The following is a 24019-nucleotide window of genomic DNA, read 5'->3' on the forward strand; positions in this document are numbered from 1 at the left end:
CCAAGATTTAATCCTATTCAATCTCAGCTAAGTAGAAATAAAAGACAACTTTCTTAATTTGATGAAGGGCATTTATAAAAACCAAGTAAGGTTATGGCTAATTCACATTGTTGTATGGCAGAAACCAACACAATATTGTAAACATTGAAAAATAAAACAATTTAAAAAGAAAGAGAAAAAAAAAACAAATAAGAAAAGCAAACATTATCCTTAACTGTGAATTATGAAAGACCTCCACCTCAAATGAGGAATTAGACAAAGATGCATGCTATTTCTATTTAACACTGCAGTGTGAATCCTAACCAGAGAAATAAGACAGGTAAAAGAAGTAAAAGTGCAAGAACAAAAAAGGGTGAAAGTGTAAAGAAAGAAAAAGAAGAAATAAAAACTGACTTCTTCACAGATGATATGTGTATCAACTTAAAAATGAAAATACAAATAAATTAATTATTCATTAACAAATGAATTAACTAATTAATAATGCAAATTAACTTAAGACAGTACATAAATTTAGCAAGGCTGCTGGGTATAATGTCAGTAATACAAACTCTTGTATTTCTATAAACAATCTTTAGCAATTAGAAAATCAAATCTAAATTAAACTGTAATGGCATCAAAATATAAATATTTAGTAATAAATTTCACAAAAATATGCCTGGCTTACAGTCAAACCAAGATTCCAATTTCTTCAGTTTAACGAGTTTAATTTTAAAATACAGAAAAAGGCAGTATTCAGAAATTAATCTAACAGGTATTGCACTAAACAGTATCCTACAGAATAATTCAGTGAAAAGGAACTTCTGACATTATAATTTTGACTTGACAATTAAGAAAGAGATGATGTTCTGATGTAAGCAGGAAAAAAAAATAAGTAAAAAAGATGCTCACCATACTCTGAGTTGTTTTTACTGCAGAAGAAAGGCTATGGCCCAACTTTATTCAAGGGATTCATCTATAGCAAATTTTTCTACTTCACTCTAGAGGCCCATTTAGTAACATACTTAAGTTAAATATCAGTAGCAGGATGTAGAGTAGCCAAAAGCACCTCTTAGCAAAATCAAACCTATTTTTGACATAGGAGTTGACAACTTCCAGTTAAATCTGCAGAACTAAAAAAATCCTTAAATTCATATACATGTATACAAAAGTGTCCCAGCTCTTCAAAGACCATGATAAATTACCAACAAGTAACAAAGAAAGCAATTATAATAAAATAGTAAATATTTCATTCCATTAGAGAAAAAAAATCAACCACATATTCTTTGTTCAAAAGAATGGAGAAGTGAAGGACCTCTTCCCAAAAGCAATTGCAGTGCGTTAATATTAAACATGAACTAATCAAGTCAGAAGTTGTTTGGGGAAAACATTCACCACAGTCAAGGCATATTCTGCATGATAAATTCTTTGCAGAAAAGAAGGGATTTAAACCTCTTTCCTGTTTCACTTGGGATCATTTTTTTCATACTGAAACAAAAAAAATTAAAGGACAAATAATGGAGAGGGGGAGGGGGCGGGAGAAAGAAGGAGAAAAAAATGGAAAATACAATTTGTATTTTTGACTGCAAAGGAGAGGGAACAAGTTATTCAAATGCTTAGTAATCTTATAAATTTAAAATGCCTAAATTTAAGAATAAAATTCATCTTTATAAGGCAAAAGAAATAACACTCTAAGGTTGAGGAATTGTTCTGATTTTATATCTAGCAGAAAAAATAATTTCTATCCCCTTCCCCCAACTCAGGCCATCCCTCTTCCTAAGGAAAACAGCCGTGTAATTCCTTCTGGACTTTGTAACCATTTTGGGAGATGAATGATTCACTCTTTGGGCAAGAGAGGAAAAAAAAGGTCTGGCTCTGTTCCTCTCCTATTAGATCTCCTTAAAAGGATCTTTTTGAAGCTGTTAATCCAGGCTACGAAAATAGCAAGCAACAATTCTTTATTAACATTCAAATAGAACAACCGACAGAAGGAGAGAATTATTTCTTTAAAACCTAGGGCATAGTTTTTCCACTTCTTCAGCTAAGAGCAATTGCTGTTATTTGTTTCACTATTCAAGTTGTGGCTCTGTCAAGGCCTTGTACAAAGAAAAGAAACATGAAAGGTCCAGTGAGCTGTGGTTTTGATGGAAACCTGCCTGGTAATCAGTGACTGCAGTCTCATCATTGCCAGCTAGTTCTAGAAAGCGCACACACACACACACACACACACACACAAAGACACAAGTGGGCACACAAATACACGTGTGGGCACACAAATCCTCAGTGCGATGATTCAGCAATTTAATGGACCTTAAATTTGACAATAGCCCTCTAGTAAACATTTCTGCAGAAAATGAATACAGGTTGAGGAGTCTCACAGGTCTATAATTGTTTGCTTTTGGTACAAACTCAGGGCATAACCAAACACCAACTTTAGGCCACCATGACTGTATGTGACTTTTAGACAGAACAGATGGTAACTTGTTTGAAAATAATAATAAGCCTTAGAAGCAAATAGTAGGAGGAAGAAAATAAGAAGAGGAAGAGGAGATGAAAAGTCAGGAGAAAAGAAATAAAACAAAGAACAAGAACCACAACAGCAAAAACATTGATGGGGAGGGGATGAAGAAGTGAAAGGACAGATTTCCAAAAATCAAGGTCATTTATGATCTCATCTGAATGAGCACATTCTCTTTTCAGATAATTTCTTATACAAGTAATTAGAAAGCAATCTCCATAAGTCAGTCTATGCCTTTTCAGATGAAACTGATGCTCATGAGCTGCATCCTGAAATTTCTAAGTTTGAGATATGTCCTACTAAAAGACAGCAGCAAGATTTAACTATTGTAAGAAGTATTAATTCAAGAAAATGCAAATTGTGTCAACTTTGTCAAATGCCCTAAAGAGCCTGAACACACATTTGCCATGGCTGTGTCACCTGTTGGCATTTATCCATAACTGTCCTGCCAAGGTCCAGAGGATAGAGTGACAGGGGAGATGATTAGATAAACACAGCAGGTTATTTCTTCACTGGCAGCTTGACACCTACTTTTAATTGGTATACAAATGATCCTTTAACAGCATCCATATTAATCAGGTTCTACCCCATATTTGAATATAATATTATCCCATCATACAAACATTCTGACATATAGCTAGAGCAGTGAGTATAAGACTAAGACTACAAAAGATTCCAATATGACTAATTTAAAGTATTAATTTCCTATATTTAGGAAAAACACCGGCCTGTATAGAAAAAGAGGCTTGAAACAGGAACAGTCTAGTCTTTACTAGACTAAAGGTCAAGCTGATTAGAACAAATCCCCACATGCTGATTGAGGAGCAGAAAAGTGTGCGATACACTGCCCAGTACCTGTATAAAACGCTATTATGTATGTAAGAGTTGGAGAATGTCTATGAATATTAGGTGTCCTTTCAAAAAGGATGATGTAATGAAAAACCTTCAGACCTAGATATTCTTTGAATAAGGAACTGGTATATGTGTTTATGTCACTAATAATATGAATTTCACAGTTAATTATATTTCTATTTTTTTCTTGACTCCAGGAGGCTCATATTCAAACTTTCAAACAGAACACACTTTTACTCCTTTAGGTTTATTTATTTGTATGTTTCCTGACCCTGACTCTTTTTTCTGCTTTATTATATTTACATGCATTTTTGTAAGCCACCTCAAATATTCTATGGAAAAATAAAGGACACAAAAAATAATATAAATAATAAATGGATAGATAGATGACTGACCTGTGCAAATAGATACTACATTTAATATAAAAGCAGGGATATGATAAAAATGACAAGTGTACACTATATGATACCATTTATATAATACACCAAAGAGACAAAAACCAATCTCTAGGGTTATGGGGAACACATAGGGGTGGTAAAATTTAAAGAAAAGCAGGAAGGTATGTGCTGTAAAGATCAAAATATTGGTTATCTTTACTTAGAGAGGGAGAGAGCTGTGATGGGGAGAGGCACAAGGAGGTTATCTTGTTCCACGTTTTACCTGATTAATTGTTAAAAAGATGTCCCTTTTCTGATATTTCACTGAGCTGTATATTTATATTTTTATATTTATGTTTTATATTCTTGTTGGTGATGGACAGGGAGGCCTGGTGTGCTGCGATTCATGGGGTCGCAAAGAGTCGGACACGACTGAGCGACTGAACTGAACTGACATGTATTATATTCCATGAAAGGCTAATATTATATATATATATATATATGTATATAAAAGATACATATATAAAGATGAAAACAGAAACAAACACTTGAAAAATACCAAAACAAAGATTTCTAAAAGCAAAAAAAGGGGTGAGGATATTATTGGAAGGAACAATGTTCAAATTCTGGACATTAAGAATATTGGAGGGATGGGCTGGAATGAAATGGAAATTATTAATACAATATCATAGTACCAACTAAATCAACATAGTCATAAAACAGAAGGATATAAAAAAATCTTGCAAAATTCATTTCATGACAGGATTCACTGAGGGTCTATTATATGATAGGCACTGTTGCAGCACCAGAGAAAAGAACAGTGGTTCAGTTCAGTTCAGTGGCTCTGTCAAGTCCGACTATTTGCCACCCCATGAACCCCAGCACGCCAGGCCTCCCTGTCCATCACCAACGCCCAGAGTATACCCAAACTCATGTCCATTGAGGCAGTGATGCCATCTAACTATCTCATCCTCTGTCGTCCCCTTCTCCTCCTGCCCCCAATCCCTCCCAGCATCAGAGTCTTTTCAAATGAGTCATCTCTTTGCATCAGGTGGCCAAAGATTTGGAGTTTCAGCTTCAACATCAGTCCTTCCAACGAACACCCAGGACTAATCTCCTTTAGGATGGACTGGTTGGATCTCCTTGCAGTCTAAGGGACTCTCAAGAGTCTTCTCCAACACCACAGTTCAAAAGCATCAATTCTTCGGCACTCAGCTTTCCTTATAGTCCAACTCTCATATCCATACATGATCATTGGAAAACCATAGCCTTGACTAGATGGACCTTTGTTGACAAAGTAATGTCTCTGCTTTTTAATATGCTATCTAGGTTGGTCATAACTTTCCTTCCAAGGAGTAAGCGTCTTTTAGTTTTGGGCTGCAATCACTATCAGCAGTGATTTTTCAGCCTAGAAAAATAAAGTCAGCCACTGTTTCCACTGTCCCATCTATTTGCCATGAAGTGATGGGACTGGATGCCATGATCTTCGTTTTCTGAATGTTGAGCTTTAAGCCAACTTTTTCCCTCTCCTCTTTCACTTTCATCAAGAGGCTTTTTAGTTCCTCTTCACTTTCTGTCATATGGGTGGTGTTATCTGCATATCTGAGGTTATTGATATTTCTCCTGGCAATCTTGATTCCAGCTTGTGCTTCTTCCAGCCCAGCGTTTCTCATGATGCACTCTGCATATAAGTTAAATAAGCAGGGTGACAATATACAACCTTGACATACTCCTTTTCCTATTTGGAACCAGTCTGTTGTTCCATGTCCAGTTCTAACTGTTGCTTCCTGACCTGCATACAGATTTCTCAAGAGGTAGGTCAGGTGGTCTGGTATTCCCATCTCTTTCAGAATTTTCCATTTTATTGTGATCCACATGGTCAAAGGCTTTGGCATAGTCAATAAAGCAGAAATAGATGTTTTTCTGGAACTATCTTGCTTTTTTGATGATCCAGCAGATGTTGGCAATTTGATCTCTGGTTCCTCTGCCTTTTTTAAAACCAGCTTGAACATCTGGAAGTTCATGGTGCATGTATTGCAGAAGCCTGGCTTGGAGAATTTTGAGCATTACCCTACTAGCATGGGAGAGGAGTGCAAGAGATGAGAGCGAGATTGTGCGGTAGTTTGAGCATTCTTTGGCATTGCCTTTCTTTGGGATTGGAATGAAAACTGATCTTTTCCAATCCTGTGGCCACTGCTGAGTTTTCCAAATTTGCTGGCATATTGAGTGCAGCATTTTAACAGCATCATCTTTTAGGATTTGAAATAGCTCAACTGGAATTCCATCACCTCCACTAGCTTTGTTCGTAGTGATACTTCCCAAGGTTCACTTGACTTCACATTCCAGGATGTCTGGCTCTAGGTGAGTGATCATGCCATCATGATTATCTGGTTTGTGAAGATCTTTTTTGTACAGTTCTTCTGTGTATTCTTGCCACCTCTTCTTAGTATCTTCTGCTTCTGTTAGGTCCATACCATTTCTGTCCTTTATCGAGCCTATCTTTGCATGAAATGTTCCCTTGGTATCTCTAATTTTCTTGAAGAGATCTCTAGTTTTTCCTGTTCTATTGTTTTCCTCTATTTCTTTGCGTTGATTGCTGAGGAAGGCTTTCTTATTTCTCCTTGCTATTCTTTGGAACTCTGCATTCAAATGGGTATATCTTTCCTTTTCTCCTTTGCTTTTGGCTTCTCTTCTTTGCACAGCTATTTGTAAGGCCACCTCAGACAGCCATTTTGCTTTTTTGCATTTATTTTTCTTGGGGATGGTCTTGATCCCTGTCTCCTGTACAATGTCATGAACCTCCGTCCATAGTTCATCAGGCACTCTGTCTATCAGATCTAGTCCCTTAAATCTATTTCTCACTTCTACTGTATAATCATAAGGGATTTGATTTAAGTCATACCTGAATGGTCTAGTGGCTTTCCCCACTTTCTTCAATCTAAGTCTGAATTTGGCAATAAGGAGTTCATGATCTGAGCCACAGTCAGCTCTGGGTCTTGTTTTTGCTGACTGTTTAGAGCATCTCCATCTTTGGCTGCAAAGAATATAATCAATCTGATTTCAGTGTTGTCCATCTGGTGATGTCCATGTGTAGAGTCTTCTCTTGTGTTGTTGGAAGAGGGTGTTTGCTATGACCAGTGCGTTCTCTTGGCAAAACTCTATTAGCTTTTGCCCTGCTTCCTTCCGTACTCCAAGGCCAAATTTGCCTGTTACTCCAGGTATTTCTTGACTTCCTACTTTTGTATTCCAGTCCCCTATAATGAAAAGGACATCTTTTTTGGGTGTTAGTTCTATAAAGTCTTGTAGGTCTTCACAGAACCATTCGACTTCAGCTTCTTCAGCGTTACTGGTCAGGGCATAGACTTGGATTACTGTGATATTCAATGGTTTGCCTTGGAAATAAACAGAGAGCATTCTGTTGTTTTTGAGATTGCATCCAAGTATTGACTATGACGGCTACTCCATTTCTTCTACAATGGAGCAGTGAACAAAACATGTATGGTCTCTTATTCATGAAGCTTATATTCTGGAATAAAGGACCAAGAAGAATAAGGAGATACAGTGATAAAGCTAAGTAGATGGATAGAAACAAGCATTTCAGAAGGAAGGTACAGTTTATGTAAATCCTCAAGAGTGGAAGAGTTTGGCATATTTGAAAGGATGAAAGGCCTCTATTCCTAGAACACACAATGGGAAAATGGGAAAAGAGCATGAGATGAAGTTGGAATTGGCAGGGGCAAGATTGTGTTGTGGATTGTAAGGGTGGAATGTGTGGATTTTGAGTATGATGGATTTTATGCAGGGGATTGACTTGACTGGTTTATACTTTTATGATCACTTTGTAAGCAACAGATTTTATGAAGGAAATAGGGCAACAGTCAGGCAGCTATGGCATTAGTCAAAGAGAGTAACTTGGATTGAAATACTAGTAGTTATCATGAGAAAAGTAGATGGATGCAGGTTATGTTTTAGATGTAGAGTCAGCAGGACTTGTCCAAGCATCAATGAGGGAGGAAAGGTAAAAGAAAGAATCAAGCATCACTTTTAGCTTGAATGGCTTGACTAATTGGGTGGCTGTCAGTACCTTTTACTACTATTAGGGAACTGGGATAAAAGTAGGTTTGGAGGTACAGGGAACCAAAGGGTTCCATGATAGCCCTGTTGAAGTAGTGGTGCTAATTAGACATGCAAGTGAAGATGTTAAATGGGCACTGGAAATGAACCTGCTCTTCTAAAGAGAGGTCATGGTTAGAGATACAGGAGTCACAGCCTGTGTGTCACATGTGAGATTTTGGAACTAAATGAGGCAATCTAAGTACTGTACAGATAAAAAATGCCCCCAGGACAAAGTTCTAGGGTACTGCAATACTTAGAAGTTGAGCAGAAGAGAAGGAACTAACAAGCAATACTAAAAAAGAATAGGCCCAACCTTTTTGCACATTAAGGAATACACTGAAAATCACAGGGTTTTTTTTTTTTTTTTTTCAGTATACCAGGCTAAGAGGCATACTAAAGGTCCTCTCCAAGGACTGAGAGGATCAATATCTAGGCTCAAGAAATCCATTTACAGAACACCAGCCTCAGCATGATGGATTTTAGGGTGTGACCATGAGAACAAAAGGCAAAGAACAGTTAGACTGACAAAGTACTTAGTTCGGAGTATATTCAGGTTTTTTGGCACAAAGTTTATAATAACATATCTTCCATAGAGGTCCAATTATGATGCTTTCAAGGACTATTTCAAGTCTTGACTAAATTTTTTTTTTTTTTTTGCCTCATGATTACTTTAAGAGTTTGCAAAAATATTTTGGTTACTCGGCACTTTTCTCATGAAAACAGTAGAAAAGGACCTCTAATATTATACAAACATGCTGTCCCTAAGAAGGCATGGATGACATGCAAGTCTCCAAACCAGCGATGTATTTGCTTCAGTGTATAGCAAGTCAAATCTTAACTAAATATTTAACATCATGACATTTGGAAACAGACATTTTTCAAAATTCTTTATGGCAAAAGTGTGTGTAGAAATTTGCACCCCTTCAAGACCTAGAAGAATGCATAATACATGGTCTAGAAATGTGTGTCAAATTAATGATCATCTTGAACACCCCAAAATGCAAAATAAATCATAGCTGTTTCTACAGAAAACACTTTAGAAAGAATTACATTATGAAAATAATGAATCCTAAAATTATGTATAGGCATATAAAAAAGACTTCCCTTTAAAACACTCCTTTAGGTTTGGTGTTAATACATGATTAGAAAGCCATAAAATCTAATTTTCAGTTTACTGAGTATAGCAAAATTCAACTTGATTCCTTTCCTATATTTATTAAAGTCAGGAGGTTTTAAAAAGTGGCCACTGCCCTTCTTGCTCCAAACACTTAAGCTACCCTTTTAAAGTCAAACTCACGGGATCATCATTCTTCAGTTCATCTTGACCAAACTATTCCAAAATGCTCCACCTCCCCTCCACATAATGTATACACGCATAAGCACGTGCCACACTTCAGTCAAAGGTCTCCAGAGCTCTCTTTCTACTATGTTAAACCACCCATGTCTTCTACCGCCAGGCTTCAGCAACCTTGGCTTTCTCATGACAGTGTCTGTGCTGGCAGTCTTCACAGGGAAAGGGACTGTGTCTTTCCAAATTCCAATTTCCAAGCAACAAGGAAGTGACAGTCTTATTCTGCCAGCTTCCCAAGGCCCCTTCAAACCCAAAGTTATGAAAAATCTCTGATGATGAAAAAAAAAAACAAGGTCCTTTACCATAGTTCTAATTCTTGGCAACTCTGCAAACTAAAACTAAGGTAACTAACAAGAAGCATCTAAAGTGTAATATCCATCAAAGGCTTGGTTCCTCATGTCAGTTGGACATGTCATGTCCAATTCTTGGCAACCCCAGAGACTGTAGCCCGCCACACTTCTCTGTCTGTGAAATTCTCCAGACAAGAATACTAGAGTGGGTAGCTGTTCCCTTCTCCAGAGGATCTTCCTGACCCAAGGATAGAACCTGTGTCTCCTGCATTGCAGGCAGATTCTTTACCATCTGAGCCACAAGATTCTAATTCCCTAAATCTGAATGTCACTATTATTATCATCGTTATCATTGTCATCATCAGCAACAAAGTCATATCTTTGTTCCAAGTACTACAGTTTGATATTACCTGATTACTTATGGAAAATCATGCTGAACTGTTCATTGAATACATTTTTCCCTACTAAATGACACATGTATCTTTTTGAACAATAAACAAAACTTCTTAGTTTCAAAATAATTTAAAAACATATTCTCTAGTGTTTGCCTGCACCACATATTTGCACTGTCAAACAACTTCCCTTTTGGCCAAGATCCCCAGTTGCCTTTATTTCCCTTCTGTTCTGTCAGAGATAAATGATTGTGGTTACTTAGTTTAGTTGAAGGCACAGGTTCCCAGAGAACAGTTTTACAGATGTCCATAGCCAGAAAAGTATTTAAAACTGGGGCCATTGGTTCTAAGACATTTATAGGAACTATAGAAGTCCTGGATCCTTTTCCCTCCAAATTCTGGTAGAGGCAGAGGAAGCAAAGGAAAAAGTGGGGGAAAAGCCTTAAAGGAGTTGTCACCACATTCTTGGACTTCTCTTTCTTTTTTTAGTTGTTTCAGCCTGTTAATCACTGTTTTTCACTCCCTGTGTCAAATACTCCTGAGAAAAACTTAGTCTATCATGTTCAAGATGGATTGTTGAAAGGAGGAAAAACAGCTTTATATAAAACCCCAAACTGTCCTACATGAGACAATATGGAATTTTTGTGGTAATTTTGTGGCACCAAAGTCAATGGACAATTTCCAGCTTATAAACCACTGTTTAGAAGTAATAGACCCCACTGAGGAAGATGAAAAAGAGATGAGGAGGGTAATTGATGACAGGGTGCTGAGAACACAGTGCTTAAAGCTAACTGGGTGAAGATGGAAAACACTACTTGATGGGGAGAGAAAGAAGTGGCAGTTTAACCATAAAAGTCCTGCACAGTATCATCAAAAGGAGGGTAGGTGACTTTGCCATCCAGGTAGTATTATATAAACGAGCATGGATCAGTACCAGGAGACATTTCAATGAAGGAATGTGGAATTCCAGCCCATATCCATGCTGTTGTGGAGTGGAAACATTTAATATTCCTGTCTAGTGAAACAGCAAAGATCCTTCATGCCTATTTCTAAATGTACATTTTTAATATTCAATATAATGCTACTCTTTAACAAACTCTTTACTCCCTGCCTTTCTGCTGAAGCTTCCCGTGGTCTTGAAAGGGACTGTTAACCCAAGAATGGATCACACTCTTTATGCATGAGTGAGTCTAGAGACACTCCATTAAGCCTTCCAGTATTTAATGGAAAGAGTCATCTCTCACCTCTGAGCAGATGAGCCAGCTGCTCGGTGATGAGCTCGGGAGCCTCCTGGAGGATCTCTTTCACCACCAGAGACGACGAAGACTCTCGGAACTCTAAGCCGGCGTCGCCCTGCTCCACCGGATTAATGACCTTGACAACTGCTGATTCTAAAGTTTTGTCCTCACTGGAAAGCAAATGGAGGAGAGGAGGAGAAAGAGGGCATATTTTCTTACTTTCTGGAATGATTTAATCTCTGTTTCCACACAAATGACTTCCTCTTAATAAACAAAAATGAGTTCACATGACTTATTCTTTATGTGTTTTCACATTTCATTTTAATTAATTACATCCCCAAAAGTCCTTGAAGACCTTCACACCTTAGCACTTCTATCTCTTGTTTGGCTGTTGGAAAATAATAATAACAACAATAGTAATCATTGCTATAGCTAACATTTACTGAGTTTCCACTACAGGCTGGACACTGTAATAAATACTTTCTCAATATTATTACATTTTATACTATAAACTGACTCTACTCAATGGGTTCTATTAAGATTCTTATTTTTGTAGGTGGGAAAAAAAGGCACGAAAAGGTTAAGAACTGTGACCATTACAAACACAGGGAATATGGCCAATACTTTGTAAAAACTGTAAATGGATTGTAACCTTTAAATATTGTGTAAAAATAAAATTAAATAACAGTGACCAAGACCACACAGCTAGTAAGACTGCTACTGCTGCTATTGTTATTTAATCTGACGCTTTGCAACCCTATGGACTATAGCCAGCCAGGCTCTTCTGTCCATGGCATTTTCCAGGCAAGAACTGGCATGGGTTGCCATTTCCTTCTCCAGGGGATCTTCCCAACCCAGGGATCAAACCCACATCTCCTGCTTGGTGTGTAGATTTTTTACCACTGAGCCACCTGGGAAGCCCTAGTAAGTAGACTACTTACATTTAAACTCTTAACTATCTGGATCCAAAACTTACACATTCAGTTATGTTGCTGGAAAAAAATACTTCTAGCTTATTTATTTCTACATCATTCTTTTTATATGAGATATAGTTGGCTTTTATCAAAGGCAGGAGGACAGAGGTTGATAAAACTGACCTGATTCTGTCTGCCAAAACTCAAAAAATGGCAATGAAGGAAATGAAAATTGCAGTTTATTTTTGAAAAACATTCTATTTCATAAACAATCCCAAAGCAAGGCTTCACAACTTCAGTCTCAAAACCAGAATAAATGTTTCCATTTTAATCAGTAACAAAACTCTTCCTAAAATCTTAACTGACACAAATTTCATAGTTCTCTTCTCCGGCATCTTGCATTGCTTCTTTCCGTATCTCCTTGTGTTATAGTTAGTTTGAAAAAGTTAACACATAAATTTAGTCAAACACATGATCAACCTGAACAATGATAATGGAAGTCAGTCAAATAACCTATGAATAACTCTCAGCCAGTTAACAACTAATTAATAAGTATTATTCAAAAGAATTTTGAGTGTTTTGAGTATCATGGGGATAAAAACAACCCTACAGAGGCAGATCATTTTCCAAACTCTTTATAACTGAATGAACTTCACAACTGACAATACAATGTATTCATACCTAAATATGCTTCCTTAAGAAAGTTAGATAAAAAATCAGATACTTGTACATTTTATTTCATGTATACTAAGGTCAATGTCCACGGGTGAATGCCATATCAATGATTAGCAAATGGGCAAAGTTGCAAAAAACTATCACCTCAGAGGGCTGAGATGTTTAACTGGGGACTCTTCACTCACTAGCAACAGAGAGCTCATTGAAATGGGACTCTTTGTGATGGGTTGTAAGAACTGTGAAGGCAGGAAATTTGTCTTATTCCTCTTTATGTATAATATCTGTAGATCCATGCACCAGTTAGCAACTCCTAAGTACTTACTGAAGGAAACAGATCTGTGTTCTCATCCAAATTCTTCTATTAACTGCATGTGGTACTTTGGGCAAGTCATTTGCGAATGGGTTTCACATTTCTTGTCCATAAAATAAGGAGTTCAAATTACATGAACTTTATAGAATCCATCCTGCTTTTATAGTAAATGCTATGACTAAAGGAGCCAATGATTGAATGGCTTTCCTAGCCCATGTACATAATTTTCCATTTCACTACCAAGATTTCTTTCTTAAGAATTTTCAGTTTTATTTAGTGTTAACTTCAATCTTCATTATACATTTTCAGCATCAGTATAAAGGACTGTTGCGTTGCTATAAGAAAGTGTTTGAAATGATTTAAAATTAAAATTTTGGTCTATTTTATAAGTATTTTCCACCCAAAGATGTCATATCTGAAACGGCAAAGTGAAAACAGAGGCTTGGCAAAGCGCAATTTTGCTATAAGAGAAAAAACACATTCCCTTTCTTTGAAATGTCATCTGCCTTTAATACATCTTCCCAAATCACAAAAAACCTGAACAAGGTAATACCTGGCACAGAAAAATCTTTTATAAAATATCAAACCTCCTTCCAGAGCCTTACCTTGCCAGTACGTTGCTGCCAACAAGTGTTAGAGATAACTTCCCTTCATTATTTAGCTGATGCAGATTAATTTCATCTCGGAATATGTGGGATGATTCAGAGATATTTAGCTCTTCTAAAATAAACCTTGTTTCAGTGAAGTAATTGAATTCAGTTCTTGGTATGTTCAGCACGGGCAAACAGAGAACCCCTGGTGGGCTGACCTACCAAGAAAAAAGTTGGCTGAATCACTGACAGCAGCAGGAGGATAAAACACAACTACATTTTCTCAAGCCAGAGGGTAACTGGGAAGGGAATGAAGGTCCTTTGGTCTCGCTAAACCACTTTACATTCATAACCAGTTTTTCATGAACCCAATGAGCAGAGCATTTTCCATGGATTAAGTGGTCCCTAATTTTTGTTAATCTCGTTACTCCACATGAAACTTCTCTTGCCTTTCTTGAAATTTTTTATGTCTCATTTCACCCTCTCCCCAATTTTAAAATATATACATTTTCTTCTTCATAGGAAACAAATCTGCCCATTTTATGGAATCAGCAAAAAATGAGAATGATGACCACAGGGCAGGGGAAGACTGTGTGTGGGTGCGTGTGTGCGCTCTGTCATGTCCGACTCTTTGTGACCCTGTGGACGATAGCCCGCCAGGCTCTCTTGTCCATGGAAATTTCTAGGCAAGAATACTGGAGTGGGTTGCCATTTCCTTCTCCAGGGGAGCTTCCTAACCCAGAGATCAAACTGGTGTCTCTTGTGTCTTCTTCTTTGGCAGGTGGCTTCTTTACCAGCTGAGCCAACAGGGAAGCTCCAGGTAAAAACTTCACTGACACAGAAAGACCCAGATGTCACATCTATATGGGATGCCTCCCACTCAGCTCCAGTCAATTGATTCCATGCAAAAAATACCAGTCCAGGATAGGCAAATCCTTCAATTACTCAAGAGAAGCTAGAAATCTAGATGTGGGGGTGTTATCTGTGATGTTTAATTGTTACAATGTCACAATAAACCTTTTAATTAAAAATACTGTGTAGGTTAGTGAAAACTCGAGATTTGGCTCACAGACTACCAGATTGTGATTTCTATTAATGTTTTATATCTTAAAAAAATATTATGTTAACAAACCTCTTTAAAAAAAAACTGTAATGATGGGGGAAACTGGAGATGGGTAGACGTTAGAGAATTTCAGATTCACAATAATAAACTTATTTTTCCATGAGAATTTTGAAAATGAAGGTGCTTTAAAAAATTACTATAACTCTATAGCAATAAACCCTAAATATCACTGAGAGAATGTGGGGTTTGGAAAGACTGGATTTTTGCCTAAACTAAATGGCCTTTGTTCTCACATCATCACTAGCTCTTTCACAAGCACAGTGTTTATTACACAGTCTTAACATCTTTATCATCCATCTCCCCTTCCTAGCAGGGATTTTTGTCAGTTTTGTTCATGTTTCTAAGTGCATAAAATGGTCTGGCACAAAACAGATTTGTGCCAATCTGTATTGGCACAAATACATATTGGCACAATACATATTTGTTGAGTGAAATAAATGAATCACCTACTACTATGGTATACAAAGACATTCCAACAAGATGGGTTTTATCCTACCTATCAGGCTAATACAGAATCACAACCATGTAATAATCATTACCAGTTTATGCACAACAAGATGTTTTTCCTTATTAATTGCTAGAGTTATACTGCACTCCTGATACTGAAACTTAAGTCAAGAGCTATGCAGTCTGAGCCTATTCTGGCAGGACCTATTCTGGAGTGGGGGTCAGAAAAACTAACCCGACTCTTCTGTCTGACTTTGAGAAAGCCATTTTCCTCTCTGAGCCTCAGTTTTCCCCTCCATAGAATGGGGCTTACCTACCAGAGTGAAAAGTAATTAAACAGAGTCAGACATGCAAAGCTGCAAACCCTGTCCTTCTATGTGTTCATACTTTGAGAGGGAGTAGCCAGGTTCTTAGGAAAAATTAAAATGAAGATGCAGACCCGTAATGGGAGCAGGGTGCAGCAAATTAAGAGGAAGACACAGAGCTTAACAAGCTCCCAGTATGTGACCCTTCAGTAATTCCATATTTGTCCCCATGCTTAGTCGTGAGTCTTGGAAGGAGGAAAGAGGCCACACATCTCCTTATTGTACTATGACAACTACTTTGCCCACTCCTTTTGCTGGATGTTATTATATTCATTCAAGACATCAAAGTTAGTGGCAGTGCTGTCATTATTATTATATGACTTCCAAAGAGTCCATGACATGGTAATCTGACATGTTCATTTCATAGACAGAAGGATGAATTTAGGAAAACTTTTCCTCCTTTAAGTAGGTATAAACTGTAGTTCCTTGAAGACTTAAGATCTGTCCCTGCGAAGGATTCTATGTGTGGGGGAGTTAGTGGGTAGGTGTATGTGTGTGCACACACGCATTCTAATGACTGCATAAGGGTATCAGTGGTTCACTGTGGCATAGAAAATGAGAAAAAAACTTTCCTCTGGACAAAGTTGTGAGATTTTGAGCAACAACTCTACAACCTAAAGCAACCTCTCTGATCCCATTAAGGAAAAAAAAAAAAGAATCCATGCCATGATCAGTCTAAAAACCAGTCTGGTTCAGGCAACTCTAATGTTCTCAAGACAAGCAATGCTTTTTTCCTAGAAGTCAAAAAACCCACTTAAGGGTGGGCAGGACTTGGGGGAGATAAATTAGGAGTTTTGGATTAACAGATACATATTAATATATATATAATAGGTAATCAACAAGGACCTAGTGCATAGCACAGGGAATTATACTTAATATCTTGTGACATAATGGAAAAGAATCTGAAAATCAAGTGCACAGCAAAGTAACTGAATCACTTTGCTCTACTCTTGAACACAATACTGAAAATTAACTATACGTCAATACAAAATAAATAAGAAAAAAAATCCCATTAATAAGATTAGTATTTAAATGCATGTCTTGACACAGGCACATTTCTCTCTTCATACCAATTAATCTCCCTTGTAAAGTTTAGCAAATTTTAAGATAAATATGATAGAAAGTCATATGCCGACATCGGAATATTTTACCTGGCACTTCGTCAGCTGCTGCCCTAAAGTCATTCTTGCCACCTACGGCTCATTCTGGAAGGCTAGGTTTCATGGGAATGTAAATCATTGTAGATCAGCTATGCACACCATCAGAGTCAAGGATCCAAACAAAATTGGAGTAAAACAAATTGCACTCCAGAAAACTAAAAATTGTGTCAAATTAGACATAGCACCAAGACTCTCATAATATACTTTTTTAGGCTTTAAAGTGATGCTTCAATATGGGTTGATGAATTTATGGAATGGATATTTTTAAACAATTTACTTAAAGAAAGGTCTTTTCCACCTCCACTGGCATGTTATAGTATGGCTTCACAGAGTACGAAGACTCTGACTCAAGGGAGATTATTGTTAACTGAGAATGACCTTGCTGTACAAAGTCAGGCTAAGAGGCAAAAACAGAATACAGATGTGGAAGGTAACACCTCTATTACTGAAAATTTCAGCCAGTGTGCTCTATACTTCATGTAATCTTCACAGATTATTTTGCACATATTTTTCTACTCCCAAAGGCAAGATTATCCAACAAGAAAGACAAAGGCAAACAAGAAATTCTGACACTTACTTTTGTCAGTTCTCTGAATTTCCACAAAAGTAATCAACAATTATAACATTTTTAAATTTTTTATTTGAAAAAAATCAATCCTATTGAAATAAATATTTATGCAGAGACTCAGTAAGAAATAATTAGAACAATGCCTAACATGTAGTAAGTGACCAATAAATATTTGTTGATTAATTAATTATAATACATTATTCTTTGCAACAATAAACCAGAACATGAAAAATTAAGTTAGTAGCTTCCTTGTTTTTCTGGAAAACATCTGTTTATAAAAGTTACATCATAATTCAAATATAAAAAGCATAATCTTGGGGTTCCCTGGTGGCTCAGTAGCAAAGAATCCACCCACCAGTGCAGGGGACAGAGGTTCAATCCCTGATCTGGGAAGATACCATGGAGCAACTAAGCCCGTGCACCACAACTATTAAGCCTGTTCTCTAGAGTCCAGGAGCTACAGCTACTGAAGCCCAAGTACCCTAGAGCCTGTGCTCCACAACAAGAGAAGCCAGCACAGTAAGAAGCCCACGCACTGCAACTAGAGGAGCCCCTGCTCTCTGCAACTAGAGAAAGACCAGCACAACTGAAAATAAAAAATACATAAGCAATTTCTTAAAAAATACATGACCTTCTTTCCACTCACCTTGTCTAGAAAGTAAGCATATGTGAAGGCAGAAATGAGAGAATCCAAATCACAGGATTTGTGTCCAATAACCACATGGACCTTCTCCAAACGTTTGCTTCGATTCTGAAACAAATTCAAATAAAACATCACAATTTAACAACAGATTAACATAAGTGGATATTTTTCAACTTTTTAAAGTATGTATGCTTTAGCTATATTCGGACACAATTGCAAAAACTCATAACTGTTTTATATAAGGGCCTAAAATGGTACAACATGTTTAACATTCAGAAATGCTCATTCAAATTTTAGTTAGTTGTCAAGAACAGAAAATCATTGGTTCACAGCCTTGGGAACTTTCCTGGGTGAAACCTGAAACTGGCCCCCATATACAGAGAACAAGGGGAGACTGAAGAAGATGCAGCCCACTCCAGATGGGTGGGTGGCAGGTTCAATAAGCAAGGGAACCTACTTACAAGGCTTGCCTTGGGCAGCCACAGACAGGTGTATCTCCACACCTGCCCACCAGAATCTTAAAAGTTTATGTAGAGGCCGTAACTGGCTTCCGTGACACATGATCTCAACAACACATTGTTCACTCAAGGCTGTGTCCGTAAAAATTGTTCCTGCTGTGGGACTGATGGGCAGATTGTACATTTCAAGGACAGGGGAGGGGAAGAGGGACCTCCAATTGCCAGAGTCTAGCTCTCAGGTCAACTGGTAGTCACATGCTCTCAATGACCTCCTCCAACAAAAATGTGGTTGTATTAAGATCATCCACAAAGTAACTTGACATGAACTATATCTCCAAGTCAACACTTTTTAGTAAAAGATTATTTTTGTCTAAAGAACAGTTCCATAGTATTTTATATCATTTCTTTACACAAGATGTTCTTCTCACTTTGAGAGAAAAAATGACTTTTTTCATATGTCCCTGGTGTGCAACACTATTTGGTAGAAATTTATTTTTTTCATGCCACATTTTGAGTGACAGGATACACTCTCTCTGCATTATATTCTATAATTTAACAAATAAAAATGGTTGTAATTCTTTTCTTCCCTCCATAGAAAGTAATATGATCAGTATTATTGCTCCAAAAATACAAATCAGTTGCTATTAAAGAGTGTATATTGTCACCTCTCTGAAAGAGAAGACATACATACTGTTTTCTTCCTGGTTAACTCAACAGTTGCTTAAAATTCTTTATATAAGGCTGACCTCCTTATAAAACACTGGATTAGAAATGCTAAAGAACCAATCACAATCAGAAAATTCCACAACAAAACTGTCCAATAACGATAAGGGTAACCTAAACTGACATATTTATGGAATGTCAGGGATGATGCTTATGTATACTTCCTCAGCTTTTCATCCTTTGTTTTAATTTCTCCTTTTATGACTTACTAGAAAGCCAACTCAATTGTAATACTGCTCAAAAAGCTACTCAAAAAATCCACTGTTCAATTGGTTATTTGATTTTGTTTAATTGATTATTTCAATTAAAAAAAACACTTGTTATTCCTTTTTCTACAGAACAAAGAAAAAGGATTATTTAGTAACTTACTAGGCCTCTTACAACTGAATCTATAAACGTGTTGGTGTTTGTAGAGAACTACCATATCAGACTCAGAAATTAGTTATTCAACAACCAAACTGTGACCCGAGGAACATAATAAGGTAAATCTTGGAGGAGGCTCAATCAAAGAGCCTATGAGCACAGAGAATGATGGCAGGATCAATATTGCATATAAGTTGTCCAGTATGCAATATTGTAAATTAAAACAAATACGTATATTTTAAAATATATTGACATGTTGATCTTTAGTAAAATAATAGGATTTTAAAATGTTATAAACACTCTGAAGATAATTATAACCACTGCCTCCCCCGCATCACCACCTGTAGCTCCCACTCCTTCCTCTCCCACCCTCCTTCCCTCAACCTCATAACTTTCTAGCCAGTACACTTGTACTTTTGGAGGATTCTAGTCTAGACCCAGTTCTTACTCCCAAAGCCAGACTGCTTCCCCGTGCGAGACTGTCAGATTTAGAGGTATAGAAAGAAATTGGGATAAATGCAATTATACTCCATTACCACACAAATAAATGCATTAAGAAATCATATTACTGTAGACTGTTCTTCCGAGAAGCTCGAAGGTCTAAGTAGACATTACGTCATTTCTCCTCCCATATCTCTTGGAAGGCAGACAGTAAGAAGATTCACAACACTTTTTATAGGTCAGTAGAGGCTGTTAGAGGACTAGGATTGTTCCCAGAGCCCATGACCCGGTACAAAGAGCTCTGTCTCTTCTGCCCTGCACTAATCACACAATAATGCCATAATGACTTCAGTATCTACAAAATGAGCAGGGATGGGGATCGAGGGGGCAAAGAGAATGTTAAATACGCCTGTTAAATACAGCAAGGCTTCATAAAAGTATAGCATTAAAATTACTCCAAAGCTGATCTATCTGCCTCCTTGTCTAGGTTTGGTAATTCCTCAGCACAGCTCTGCATTCAACTTTCAACTTGCACCAAAGAAGACATGGGGGAAAATAAGAAGATTTGGGAGTCAATGCATTTCCAAGCCCAAACCAATTATTAATTAGAAAGAGAAAGGAGCTAAATAAAATTGTGAGCCCAAACATAATGGGCCAATTCTCACAACTGGGGAATCTTCTAAGATTAGGATTTATTCATCCTTCTTCATTTAAAGAGAAAAAAGCATGTATCAACTTGCAGGTCAGGCTGTAGAAGATCCCAACACAAACCTTCGAGAGTTGTTTTTTTTTTTTTTTTTTGGTGCCCACATCCCTGTCTTCATGTTTTCTTATTTGTTTCCTGAATCCCCTTCTTCCCATGTATCAAGTTCCTTCAAAGTCATGACTTCTTCCAGCATCATTTACTATGTCTGCCATCTCCAGTCAACGCCCCAGTTCCCAGGCTCCAACACTATCTTCCCACCTTCATCATTCTGGTGGCCATCCTACCAGGGATCTATCTGCCCCTTCACTAGCAATTCCATAGCGAATCCACGCCAATGAGTACTCCCAGGTTAATGTGTTACTCACCAAGGTAACATACTTTCGTTTTAAAGAGACATTCCAGGAATTATGCCACAATCCAAAAGGATGACTAGAAATTTCAGGCTAGCTAAAATTGTTAGACTAAAGAAAAGGGACATCAAAATCAGAAGGTTCCTTTGGTGATCCTTAAAATAGTAGACTCAACCTCAAAAAACATTCCAGATGTTCTTAAGAGCCTGATTCCTACCCAAACCCACTAAGATATAATTAAAGGGTAGCAAAAGTCAAGTATTGTAGAAACCAAGCTTAGACAGATTTCTGCTTGCTTGGAGGAATAAAACATGAAATTAGTTACATAAATTCAACCAGTAGGTGAACCCAAGGAATGTGCAGGATTTGGCTTTTCAAAACAGAGGTCAACAGCCAGAGAATACGGGTCCCACTTTCAAGCTTCCTACCACAAATGACCTTGGCCATATGATCAGAGTTAAAACAGGGGTCAAAGAAAGTCAGAAAAGTCTGGGACTGAGTTCAGGCGTCTGGGGCTGGTAACAGGGTATCCTTAAGGTACTTGGTCCACTTTGCATCAGTGGCTCCACACAGGGGCAACCATGAAACTGGTTCACAGAACTGAGAAGAGTCTCCTGACCACAATGACACCCTGCACTCCTCACAGCAGGCCTGTGGGCCCTTCCTGTGTCACATCCCCATATATTCACAGACTCATAGATGCTCAATCTTAAAGTCTATGACCCTTGACACAATTCAAATTGGGGTCTAGAGTATTTGCAAACAGACAAATTAGGCCCAAATAAAAGTGACATATGTACAATTTTACCAATTCAATTAATTATTGTCATTCAACTAATAAAATCCTGTTTGTGTCCCAGGCACTATACTAATCTCTAAGGATTCAGCACTGAACCAAGCAGACAAAAATCCCAGCCCCCATGGCACTTGCATTTTAGTGCAAGGAGATAAAAAGAGCCAATAATTAGATAAGGATGAATAGAAGGCTTGGAGAAGGCAATGGCACCCCACTCCAGTACTCTTGCCTGGAAAATTCCATGGATGGAGGAGCCTGGTGGGCTGCAGTCTATGGGGTCGCTAAGAGTCGGACATGACTGAACGACTTCACTTTCACTTTTCACTTTCATGCATTGGAGAAGGAAATGGCAACTCACTCCAGTGTTCTTGCCTGGAGAATCTGAGGTACAGGGGAACCTGGTGGGCTGCCGTCTATGGGGTCGCACAGAGTCGGACACGACTGAAGTGACTTAGCAGCAGAAGGCTAGGGTGCTCTGGGATGAGGTTCATTGAGAAGGTGATATTAATAAAGATCTAAAGTGAAGAAAAGGGACCTCCAGTTATCTCAGGCCAAGGTACAAAGTAAGACAATGCCCAGAATGTTCCAACAAATAGTTATTGCCTAGCATATACATTTTCAAAATGTGACTTTATAAACTCCCAGCTAGGAGAGAGTAGATTTGGCAGGAAAACAGCCATCCCCTGATCTTGATATAAGCATACCAAGCATTAAGGAATCTCAGGAGACAGAGATTGATCATCTCCTATCTACATCCAGTGCTGAGCAAGCCCAAAACAAAATGGAATCTTCATAATGGGTTGAAATAGATACTGTACTCAACTTATACTATACCTTGAACTTCTGAATAGATGGACAGAATCTCTTCATAATCAACATATAAAAGAAAATATATTGAATATGCCAGTATTCCAGATCACAATCTTCATATGCTTTCAAAGTGTAATCCTATACATCACTATAATGAGATTTCTTCATGAAGTTTCTTACCTCTTTTTAGAAGCACAGAAATATCTAAGCATTAAGATTCAACCACCCATGAAAGCAAATTGTACTTGTCAGGCAAAAGCACTTTCAAACACACTCTGATCAAAACAGCATTGATCAGAGAGAGGGCTTCCAGAGCCCTGTCATTAGCTCAGGCCCCTCCATTGTTTTCGCTTTTTTTTTTTTTAATAACTCCACCCTCTGAGAAACAGAGCTGTTCCACCTGGTACTTTACATCCACAGCCCCACAACTAACCTTAGTCAACAAGCCCTTGCAACACAGTTTTACTATGGTTTCTCCATACCCATCCTACTCTACTCTCTTTTCTTAAAAATCCCAGGCAAATGTTTTCAAAAATAATGAATTGAAATGATCATTATAGACAAAGCCTACAGAAGTTGGAGAGTCCCCTTCATCGCACACCGATGCAGAGCCTATTTCTTAGTCCCTCATCTTTAACCAGCAAACGAAGATGCCAGAGAAAAAGAAGTCATTTGAATTTACTGGATGGTATCTCCAAGGAAATCCAGGAACAGAAACAGTTGGCAGTTGACTACTTCTAACTCCAAGTCAATGAGGGGTCAGAATGAGGGGTCTTCCTTCCTGGAGGCTGGCTCGGGTGGCACAGAAAAGGGCTCAGTTTCTCCCCAGAAGAACCCTGTGTACTGAAGGCTGCCATGATTCTAAATCAGGAGACTCACAGATGGGCAAGAAGAAATCTTACATGCTACTAATGTTCCTTTCAGTCCCTATCTCCAGGCCAGTCACAGTCACCAGGAAAGCCAGGAGGGAGGGATGCATAACGAACCACAGCCAAATGAGCAGCAGGGACAAAAGAGTCCAGAGCAACCTGGTCCTTCAAAGGCAAGGACGAAAGCCCCTGATCATCTCTGTCAGATCTGGATAAAGCCACATTCTTTGTTTGTTTGGTAAATGAGCAAGATGCCTTTTGTTATTGGCCTTGGGTTTAAGATGATGTATAGAACTTCTGACCTCCTGAACATCTCATAATCTTACCACTATCTGAGAAAAGGTTGGGACTCAGAGGGAGCACAGGCTGGAGGGAACAGCGTGACATTAATTAAAAGTTTAAAAAAGCAAAGAAGAAAACTTATCACTCTATGCAAAGTCCCCAAAACATAGGAATTTCCTCCACCAACTGAAACTTTTGTATTTTATTCTTTATTTTTGTTTCTTTTTCTGGTAAGGAAAGAAATACATGTCATTATAAAGTCAGACACAACAAAAATTAAAACAAAGATAACCACTGTTAACATATTGTTGAATAT

General features: G+C 37.8%; 1 protein-coding gene across 1 annotated transcript in view; it reads right to left on the reverse strand.

The window, feature by feature from the left end:
• PRUNE2 (prune homolog 2 with BCH domain) overlaps positions 1-24019 on the reverse strand; it is a 290504-nt gene that overhangs the window by 219468 nt on the left and 47017 nt on the right. Inside the window, 3 exon segments of the mRNA XM_059889462.1 lie at positions 11117-11280; positions 13615-13817; positions 17909-18013. Coding sequence (XP_059745445.1) covers positions 11117-11280; positions 13615-13817; positions 17909-18013 — 472 coding nt within the window.

The sequence above is a fragment of the Bos taurus genome, chromosome 8, assembly GCF_002263795.3.
Source record: "Bos taurus isolate L1 Dominette 01449 registration number 42190680 breed Hereford chromosome 8, ARS-UCD2.0, whole genome shotgun sequence".
Classification (NCBI taxonomy): Eukaryota; Metazoa; Chordata; class Mammalia; order Artiodactyla; family Bovidae; genus Bos; species Bos taurus.